This window comes from Cannabis sativa, chromosome 5, assembly GCF_029168945.1.
Source record: "Cannabis sativa cultivar Pink pepper isolate KNU-18-1 chromosome 5, ASM2916894v1, whole genome shotgun sequence".
Lineage (NCBI taxonomy): Eukaryota > Viridiplantae > Streptophyta > Magnoliopsida > Rosales > Cannabaceae > Cannabis > Cannabis sativa.
In genome coordinates this window covers 32,283,154-32,294,899 of record NC_083605.1, presented here as the reverse complement: position 1 = coordinate 32,294,899, position 11,746 = coordinate 32,283,154, and the positions used below count along the sequence as shown (strand labels likewise).

Sequence of the window (11,746 nt, the reverse complement as noted above, 5' to 3'; positions counted from 1 at the left end):
AAAAACATAAAGTTCGAGTAGTTTTGCTGCTAATATCCTTTTATTTTTAATGAAATAATTTCTTGACGTGCATTTAGTGTTTTGATTATTATTCATAAAGTACTATTTATATTAGATAATATTCAAAATTTTTGAATACAATCTATGATTGCAGCTTTGACTAATTTTTCACATTAGGAAAAAAGTTTAGAGTCTCGTTGTATTTTCTAGCAAATATTGATAGTGAAGGGAAATTGGAATACTGTTTATTATTAATCAACTTTTTTTTTTTAAGAAGTGTTAAAAATATAACATTATTTTTTTTTTTGGGAATATTCTCATTTAGTACCTTGTGTTTTTATGAAAAACATATTTAGTACCCTATGTTTTCAATAATACTTAATTGGTACCTCATATTTTTAAATTGTACATATTTGGTACCTTAAAATAAAATTTAATCAATACAATTTTATTAATTTAACCAAACAATTCTCAGATATATGTAATCAAATAAATAAATTAGAATTTAGAATTCATAAAATTTTAGACTATTGATAGTATTGATTAAATTTTATCAAAAAAATTTGAATTTAGGGTACCAAATAAGTATAATTTTAAAATACAGGGCACCAAATAAGCATTATTAAAAATATAGGGTACCAAACTTGTATTTAGATAAAACTTAAGGTACCAAATGTGTAGACAACCTTTTTTTTTTTTTTTTTTTGATAAAATCAAATTACAATTTTAGTATCAATTAAAGATGCTATTATTCATGTGTCATAAGCAACATTAATCACTATCATACTATACTGTATATATGTATTGAAATATATATATATATGTATATATATATATATATATATATGATGATGAATGGTATAATCAAGATCAGCTTTTCACCAGATTATTCTCTTACAAAGCTTGTAACCAGAGAAGAGAGCAGAGAGGGCTATAACTAGAAAAGTGGCGAAAGAGAATCCGAGGGAGACGATAGAGGCCTTCCAAAGAGAGGAAGATGATTCCATGTTCTTAATGGCAGGTACTGCTACTGATGAAGATGAAACCAGAAGATACACCAACAACTGATGACAACACATAATAAATATACATATGTTATATATATATATAGTAATTAATCAAATAGAGTACTTAATTCTCTGACCATTTTCGGTTTTCAACAATTAATTAAACTTACTTGATCAACAATGAAGCTAGTGTAATCAGAGACCATGTCTGACATAATAATACCCTTGTCTGCAATCTCAAGAATGCCTTTGAAAAGTTGGAAAACTGAGTATGCGAAAGCTACCATCGTTATTGTGAAACAGTACCTATATTACATATATATATACACACAGAATAATATCATTTAGTTGACAAAACTATATATATTATATATGTAATAAACAAATTTGTTATGCAAACTTTAATTCTGTTTGTTATACAAATTTGTCCATTTTGTCAAGTCTTATATAGTTATATATATATTTTTAACAAACTTCTATGGTTTTTTTGAACAACTTTGATACTTTGCAATATATTATAAACCTCCTATAAATATTACACAAAGTATATAATCATTCATCCAAAAATTAAGAATTTTGTTAAAAAAAAATAAAAAATTAAATAACAAATTAATTCATAATGATTGGTTGTCTGAAACATCAAATAAAATTCTTAAATGAAAACCACTAAATAAAATTCCGAGATCACATAATCAAAACACTTTGTTTTCTTGTTATATGGAACAAGTAGTTATTCTTACAGTAATTCGGAATATTCCCCAAAGCTAGAAGGAGATGATGATCCTTTGATTTTCTTCTTTGGTGCATGGATGACAAGTGAAAGAGCAGAGACAAAAGAGAATAGAAAAGCCAAGAACCTCAAGAAGAGGCTGAAGTGGTTGATTGTAGGCCTTGAGCTCCAACCAGTAGAAGCTACTGAGATAGAGAATGGAGATGGTGTTTGAAAATTAGAACTGTTGTTGGCTGCCGAAGTTAAAGGCAAGCCTTTGGCCATGGATTTAGGGAGACTCAAGTCTTTTTCTCCTTCCATTAATGATTCTTTTAATATTTGGTTTAAGGTTCTTCTCTTGTTTTTGCTTCTTCTAGTTATTATGTGCTTTGGAAAAGTTTGGTCATTGACTTTGTGAAATGCAAGTCTTTTTAGTTTGTTAATTAGGTAATGGTTTGTGTTATTTCAAGGAAGCTGCTGTTGTCTTAGTGTGATCACTTGGTAGTTATAAGTTTGTAAGATATTAGCTTAGTCAAGGCCAATCAGAAACTGCCACGTAAGCAATTTTGAGGGTGCATGTTTAGTGATTGGTGTGCTGATTGAAGAACAGTGCTCAACTCGGATAGGGAGAACAGGTGATAGATAGAGACATGTCCAACTCCCAATTTGGGTCAAAATTTTAAAGCATAAGCTCCAAAGAAGAAAAATTGTCTTCCATATAAGCTTTGCAATTGGAACTATATAAAATATAGAGGCATTGGTATAGCAATTATTAAGATATTGGACAAAAAAAACAAGTTCTTATCCATTTCGTCTCCCTCGCTACAAAACAAAACGTTAATAAAATATGTAGAGAAGTAGAGTTATATTATACTTTAATATTGTCCAACTGATTTATACTATTCGAGGTTGTTCTTTATTTCTTTTTTTAACGGATGTTTTAAGGGGTTTTTTTCCCTTTTCTGCTTAACGATGTTCCAAGGTTTTATCCTTTACTAATTCATGGTGTTGTTAGAGGAAAATGGACACCAAAAAATACAAATATTCGGAATAGAACCTAGAGTAACTAATACTCAAAGAAAAATATGCGAGTATGCAAATAACAACAGCTTAAACATAAATAAGATAAATTTATAGTAGTTCTAAAGGTTTACTTCACTACAAGAAAACCCTCTTTTGTCGGCGTATTTTTGCGCTGGCAAAAGTACACTAACTGCGCCGACAAAGCTTGTCTGGGAATCTTGGTCGGTAAAAGACTTTTTACCGGCGCGTAGACTAAATGCGCCGGCGAGAAATCACGCCGGTGAAAAAGAAGCGTCGGTGTTAAAAAATACCCTTATCCGCTATGAACCTGCTTTGATAAGCTTTTGCCGTCGCAATAGTGCGCCGACAAAACTATTAGCGCCAATCTGACGGTTGGCGCCAACAGTTTTGGGCCACTTTTTACCGGTGCAGGAATGCGCCGACAAAAGTATTTATTTATTCTTTTTAAAATTAATTAATTATAATTAATTAAATATAATTAATTAATTTTTTTTAAATAATTATAATATTATATTAACAAAAAAAAACCAACATAATTTACATTAAAAGATAAACAAACATTAATTATATTATGTTCTACTAAAATCAGTATATAAACAAAATGTTAAAAAATTGATGTTCGAATCGGATAATAAAAAAAAGTAAAGTTCTATAAGCGGGTAATGTCATCATCGTTGTTTCTCTGAGTCTCGAGAGGCTGCGATGACGATCCAGCACCAGAAGCAGCCGACGATCCAGCACCAGGAGTGGGCAATGGTGGAAGATCCATGGGAGGCAAGTTGAAACCTGGCGCAACTCGAGAAAGATACTCAAACTGATCTTGGAATCGTCTGAGGTAGAGTTGTTGTGTCTCATACTGCTGCCTCGTATGTTGAGTTGTCTGCTCCGCTTCCTCCACTTTTTTCTGTAATGCCTCGTACTGTTCCATTGTAACAGTCGATGGGGCTGAAGAATGCGTGGCAGGTGCTCTTTTGGCCCCAACTCCCTTCAGTCTGGGGAGATGGCCAAAGCCTTTAAGATGTCGAGATCGTTCCCCGAGTACTTGCGTCATAACAGGTAAGTCTCAGGGGTAGTGTGTAGGATCGACAGCAGGCTCATCGGGCTCATCTTCAGTGGGCGCGAGTTGAGTTGCCGCTATTTTAACCATTTTCTCCTAAAACAAACAAATAAGTGAAATGGTTAATTTTAATAAAAAATAAATTGAAAAAAATAAATAAAAATTGAATTAAAATGTAAACTTACGTAAGCTTGTTACGCGAACTCGTTGCGCCAATTGTTGCCTTTATGGTGAAATTTTTGAAAAGTTCCACCGCAGTTGGCAGTTCTCCTGTGTTGGGGTTAGCCTATTTTCAAGAGAAAATATATTACTATTGTTATTTTACTAGAAAAAATTAAATGAATGATAGTAATATATAAACTTACCCCCTCGACAACATGTGAAACAATAGGCTTCGAGCCCCAGCCTCCTTGAAGTTTCATCTTACCCCGACTTTCTTTATTTTTATTTTTGCTCTCACTTTGAAATTAATAATTTTTCTAACAATTAATTATTTATTATTGACTATATAAATTAAACATTACTAAAATTAGAAATTTTAAAAAATGTACTTTTTGTTTGTCTGTGCTCCAGTAAGCGATGCAGTCACTCCACACCTCTTGAGTTACTCCCTCAGGAGGTGACATGTCGGCCCTTTCCTGTCCAAGCTCCTTAATGTTTTGTATCCACTTTTTCTTGTAGTCTTCCCTCCAGTCACGTAAACCCTTTGACATCTCGTACTCACCGTAGTCTACGAATGTAGGGTTATCTCGTGGGAGGACAAACTTGGTCTGCAAAAAGTTACACATTAATACATTAATTACAATTTAATAAGAGTATAGTAATTTAAAAATTAAAAAAATTATTACAACATACCTCAAGTCTATCCCAGAGTGCATTGATGTCAGCTCTACTGACATCTTCCCATTTAAATTTATTGATGGGGATAGACATCCGAGTCATCCATTTAGCCATATTGTTGAATTTTTTTCCGTTTTTGCCGACGGGGGTGCCAGTCTCTGCATGCAACTCAATCTGTAACTTGGCAGATTGTGTTTTGGAGAGCTCCTCCTCAACATTCTTGCCTTTGTATTTACCTTTGACCTCTTTCTTTTTCGAACTGCTGCCACCTGGTGTAGACATACTACATATACAACACATATTGTTTATTTAAAATAAACTAACATATTCAAAACATATTAAAGAAGAAGGGTTGTAATTTTTATTTTATTTAAAACACTATTTCAATTACAATTCATCATCTTCATCATCAGTTACATATACAACATTATCATCACTGTCACTCTCTAATTCTAAAGAGTTGTCTTCTTTGGTATTTAGACCCTCGTTGTCATCATCGACAATGAAATCATCTAATTGTTGAGGCTGTGAATTCACACGATGGATGTTTGGAACATCAATTGGGTCGACATCATGGCAAACATAGTCAACATCATCCAACTGTGAAAGTTGAACAACGAACTCGATTTCAGCTGAATTGTTTTCCTGTACAAAGGGTGTCTCCCCATCAGTGTCCGGGAAGTCCCAAACATTTCGCGGTATGCAATCATTTACAATCAGCCAGTCTTTACCATTCTTCAAATCAGGAATGTAATAGATCAATTTCGCTTGAGATGCAAGTATGAACGGTTCATTTTGGTACCACTCTCGGTTGACGCAAATGCTTGTAATAACACCGTCACTATCCATTCTACTCCCATTAGTGTCAAACCACTTACACAAAAATAAGAGAACACTGCAGTCTTTTAAATAAGTGAACTCCATAATTTTTTCAAGTGTGCCGTAAAAATTTTGTCCATCTTCACCGGGCACCATAACACCTCTATTTTGTGTTTTACGGTTATCATCCCTTTCTTTGATCAAAAATTTAATACCGTTCACTATGCACCCTGGATAAAAATAAATTGCTGCATTCGCTGGGTTAGCAATAGCATACAACTCATCTGACACTGCACCCTGGTTGCTCAACCGTAGTTCATTAATCTACATTTCAGGAAAAATATTAAATTAAGAAAAGTTGAACAGTTATTGAGAACAAGATTATGAGTATTGAGAGGCAACAATGCTTACTCGAGTTTTGAACCATTCAGGGAACTCAGTCTCTTGCACTTTTTCAAGATTATGAGTATTGAGAGGCAATAATGCACTTAGTAAGTTAAGAATTTTTTAGATGAAGATTATGAGTATTGTGTGTTTGTGTTTATGGAATTTATACTTACTTGATATACGGCTCAATCTCTGTGCAATTGTTCAAAATATACCACTCCGCCTTACGCTTGCTCTGCATGGGTAAGGTGTCGACTGTCCTCATACCGAGGGGTCGGCCAACATGCTTGAATACAGAAAATTGTCGAGTTGGCATGTTTTTGACAATGTCATTGTTCCGGTCAGGACGGTTGAATCGAGTTTCCACTTCTCGAAAGTACATTGAGGAAAAGGTTAATGCCTCATTAACCATAAAAGATTCAGCAATAGAGCCTTCCGGACGGGCACGATTCCTGACATATTGCTTGTACACAGACATTGACCGCTCAATGGGATACATCCACCTGTACTGCACTGGTGCACCTAGTATAGCTTCTTTAGGGAGATGCATAACTACGTGAACCATTATGTCGAAGAAAGCCGGTGGAAAATTGTTTCTAACTTGCACAGAATAGTTAGAATATTGCATTTTTTCTAAATCCGAAACATTAAGTGTTCTTAAGCATAATTGTTTGAAATACACACACAGCTCAATGATTGTGTCCTGGATTTCTTTTTTCAAGAACTTACGGATACTTGCCGGTATTAAACGTTGTAACAACACATGACAATCATGTGATTTGAGCTCGGAAATCTTGCCCGTATCTAAATTTACATTTCTGTCTAAGTTTGCTGCAAAACCGTCCGGAAATCGTATAGACTTTATGAAGTCTGCAAATTCAATCTGTTCTTGAACACTAAGTGTGTAACTAGCTGGAGGCTTTTTCCACTTCCCATTTTGGTCTTCATACAACCACAACTCACGTCGTATTTGCAAGTCTTGCAAATCCATTCTCGCCTTGTCGGTATCCTTTGACTTCCTGTCGATACTTAGAAGAGTACCTACTAAGCTGTCACACACATTTTTCTCAATGTGCATTACATCAAGATTATGTCGTAAGGACAAATGCTTCCAGTACTCAAGCTAAAAAAAAATACTTTTTTTAGACCAATTTAGCTCTTCACTAGAACGCTTCCGTTTCACACCCCCGAACTGTTTGTGTTTTCTAGGCAAACTCAATGGAATTCGGTCTAATTGAGATAAAATATCATCCCCCGTCAATACAGGAGGCGGTGCTCTCTTCTCAGGCTTACCATTGTACTTTTTGCTTCTCCTTCTCGGATCACTCATTTCGAGAAAAGGTCTGTGGCCAACATATCCAATTTACTATTTAGGCCAATGGAAGGAGTGTGTTCATTGCAAGTGGGACACCATATACCCTTTTGTGCTCCAACCAGACATTAGAGCATAAGCAGGAAAATCATTTATTGTCCACAACACTGCCGCACGCATTGAAAACAGAGTTCCGTTGTAGGCATCTCGGGTTTCAACACCCGTCTCCCACAACTGTTTCAGTTCATCAATTAACGGTCTCATGAATACATCTATGTCTTTCCTAGGAGATGATAGACCTCGAATTAATAAGGCCAACAACAACAATTCAGAACTCATACACTTCCACGGTGGCAAATTATATGGGACACAAATAAATGGCCACAGGCTGTAGGAGTTGCTCATGTTGCCAAATGGATTAAAACCGTCAGTAGCCATTCCCAGTCTGACATTTCTTGGTTCAACAGCAAAAGACGGATGAAGGTGGTCAAACCGCTTCCATTCTTCAGCGTCCACAGGATGCCTAAGCACACCGTCTTCTTTTGGTCTCTGCGAGTAATGCCACCGCATATCCTCCGCAGTGTGTCTTGAGCAATATAATCGTTTTAGTCTCGGTGTGAGTGGGAAGTAACGCATAACTTTGTGAGGAACTTTTTTACCCTTACCCTTTTTTTCACCCATCGTGATTCGCCACATACAGGGCAAAACTCTTTCTTCTCATTCTCCTTCCAAAAAATGGCACAATTATACTTGCACACATCTATTGAGTCGTAACCCTAACCTAGATTGCGCAATCGCATCTTCGACTCATAATGCGACTTCGGTAATTTTGTCCCCTCTAGAAATAGATCAATCAAGATGGACAGCAACATATCAAAAGAGTGGTTACTCCACCTATTCAAAACCTTGCAGTGCATAAGCTTTACCAGTGCATTGAGGGCTGATTTTTTGCAACCTGGATATAACTCAGACTCCATCTCCTTAAACAAGTCATCAAACTTGTTGTTGTCATTGATAGGGGGTTCTCTGAAAGAATCAGTAGTGCTGGGAGATTCGTCAAACCCAGGGTCCCCTCTTAACATGTCTGCCAACACATCTGCCATTTCCTCTTCGTCATTTTCAGGAAGTTCAACTGCGGGCTGAGAAAAAGTCTCCCTGTGGAAATACCAGGGATTGTACGAAGGTTGGATCCCGCTGAGAAATAAATGAACCCTTATAGTTGCAGGTGTGTGGAAATTCACATTCAAACACCGCATGCATGGGCATCGAGCTAATCCGTCAAATTCTCGTGGTTCGTTGCTACCGCAACAAACTCATCAACGCCACTTCGAAACTCTGCAGAGCGCCGGTGCGCCTTCATCCAACTTCGGTTGGTAGGCATGTTCCACTATGAAGTAATTAACAAAAAAAATTTAAAAACAAACAAGAAAATGTGCAAGTGTCCTAATCCACCTTCTCACTCCATTACTAAAAGGGTAAAGAACCTATCCTATTCAGGTTTGTAATATACATATAGCACAATCTACGCTCTTAAGATTATTTCATTTTTATAAAAATTTCGGCAGCACCTCTCTACAGTTATTATAAGTTAGCAAACTTGTAGTAATTAAGTTTGCCGACTTACAAGAACGTGTAAGAAGACGTTGTACCAAAATATCTACTAATGAAATAATCAAATAAGCAATAGATTATACTATAAGTATAAAACAAGCCCAAACTATCCATGCGGACAAATAGTCCTGGATAATTTGGAGAAGCGTATTTAAGAGTCCTTACTGACTCAGCCTCTCCAAACGGGTCTAAGGTATTTCGTGCATGTGTAAAATTAAAAAAATAAAAATAAATTAACACTATATGATAATACAAATACAAATACAATTGTTCTATCCTATCTTTGGTGTATAACCAAAGAGATCAAGAAAAGATAATAAAAATTTAATTTTATGCTATTTTACAATATCTTATGCTCATTTGTACTTACTTTATAATTACACTTACTTTATGATAATTAGATTAAATTCTTACAATTACTTTAAAATTTTATTTTATTTTATTTTCAAATTATAAGTATAAAAGTTTTAAAATTTTAAAAATATCACTTGATTACATTTTAAATTTTATAATAAAGATTAATTTATAATTTTTTATTTTATCTATTTAAATTACAAATTACAAACTTTTTAATCTTCAAAATATCATTTGCTTACATTTTCAATTTTTTAATAAATATTCATTTATAATTTTCTATTTTATTTATTTAACTTAAAAATTACAACCTTTTTAAAGGTGATAATATCACTTACTTACTTTTTAAAATTAAACAATAAATAGTAATTTATAATTTTCACATTTATTCATTTAAATTAAAGATTACAATTTTTTTTTTTTAAAAAAAAAATTGATTACATATTATATTTTACAATATATACTAATTTATAATTTATAATTTTATTTATTTAAATTAAAGATTACAAATTTTTTAAAATAAAAAAGATATTTTGATTACTTATTATATTTTATAACATATACTAATTTATAATTTTCAATTTTATTTATTTAAATTAAAGATTACTAATTTTTTAAAATAAAACACATATTTTGATTACTTATTATATTTTTTAATATATACTAATTTATATCTTTCTATTTTATTTATTAAAATTAAAGATTATAAAGTTTATAAATATGAACATACATATACACACACATAAATATATATACATACACTTACACTTAAACTTACATATATACACATACACATATATACACACACACATAAACACATACACACACATAAACACATACGTATATACACATATTTACATATACTCTCACATACACATATATACATATATACATATATATACATACACCCACATACTGTTAGAGATTTTATAACAATGGAAGAAAATCAAGATTTATTACAACTCTATTGTAAAATAATACAAGGACTAAAATAAGAGATTGATTAAATATATACTACAATACATATATATACACTATATATATTATATATATATATATGAAAGGTAGAAGAGAATATTACAACACATGTAATATAATATATGTATATATATATAACAAGAGAATAATATATATAAACACTCACTCACAACCTTGAGTGTAGATTAGTGGGGATCACCATGACTTGAACAAGGTATTACACCTTTGTCCAAAAGCTTATTTCCCCCTATCTCTAAGCACTAAGGGAACTCTCTAGGAAATAGCTTTGGGAATTATCAAGTCTTAGGATTTTCTAGCAAAGTGCTTTTTTTGATAGAAAACTTCTTCTCTTACAAATGAGCACATTAGACTCCTTTATATAGTGTTTAGGTGATCACACTTAGAATTCAAACTCACCATCTCATTTCTCTCATATAATGAGCATTAATATAGTTTGTAACAACTATATTTCAAACCATTTGAATCCTATCATCAAATTGTGTAACATCTCTTTTATTACACAATATTATGATCAACCAAAAGAAGTTACAAAAGCAATTAACTTTGTAACTCTTCTCCATGTTATAAAGTGTAGGTTACAATTTTAGGGTAAATAAATTATATGTTACACAATTTATTTACCAAATACCTAATACATATTATTCACATAATAATATATATTACTACATTTTAATCTACACTTATTATATTATAAAATAATATAACAATCCCCCACTAGATTAAAATGTGTAACACACTTGTAACATTTATTTAATCAATCAAAATATTATATCAAAATATAACATTCCCCCACTTTGATTGAATAAATACACACTTTCAAAGAAGTCTTGCTTAGGTGCATTAGGTAAAATGTCTTTCGAATTGAATTTTACCTTATTGTAGTTACCACAAAGTTTGATGAAATTTTAGTTGCCGTAGCATTGAACCACTATTTCTTTAGTACAAACCGGTGATAACACACACACCCTCGCTAATGCTCACTTGAGACAGTGTGTCTCGCTCTTGCACCGTTAATGGCCATGTGCAAAATTCCAATTCATAGACTCTCTAGAGAATACTCCCAATTCTCATAAGAGGCGGCACCACCTCTAGTCCATATAGGTGGAGTTTTAGTGTCTCACCACTCGTTAGACACTTCTTAAGCTTAAGTGAGTTTTCTTAAGCTTAAGCTCCATTAAAAAACCTTTTGGTTTTAACCCTCAATTTTACAACATGTACTCATCCATAGATGGGACAATTGAGTACCACATTCACTCTATTGACTTGTTATTACCTATTGAACTTAAGACTAGATTTTTACTAGTGTTAAGATAGGTTACCATCAATGAGCAAAACGCTAAGGGAGTTTAGGTCCCATCCCTCGAAAATTCATGCTTTAATCTTGTACGGAGATTAAGCGATTTGTTATAACCTCTCACTATTGATTCCATGTGAATCATGCATGCCAAAAATATAGTGTTCACTTTGCGACCACTTTTCTCCTTAAGTACTTAAGCTTTGAAAATTCAATCATAAAAGATTAATTTTCACACAACTCAAATTCTCAATAATTTTGATACCAAACATATCAAAATTAAACACTAATTTAGACACCAAACATGTCTAAA

The 11,746-nt window shown here is 33.0% G+C and overlaps 1 protein-coding gene across 1 annotated transcript; it reads right to left on the bottom strand.

Moving 5' to 3' along the window:
* Positions 1–223: 223 nt before the first annotated feature.
* LOC115716914 (CASP-like protein 4A4) lies at positions 224–2,186 on the bottom strand. Its single transcript, XM_030645836.2, has 3 exons — positions 1,748–2,186; positions 1,178–1,313; positions 224–1,064 (listed from the first exon to the last, which is right to left on the bottom strand). Exons 1-3 carry the CDS (start codon positions 2,035–2,037, stop codon positions 879–881), a joined length of 612 nt encoding a protein of 203 aa, XP_030501696.2. The 5' UTR covers positions 2,038–2,186; the 3' UTR covers positions 224–878.
* Between the last annotated feature and the right edge of the window lie 9,560 nt (positions 2,187–11,746).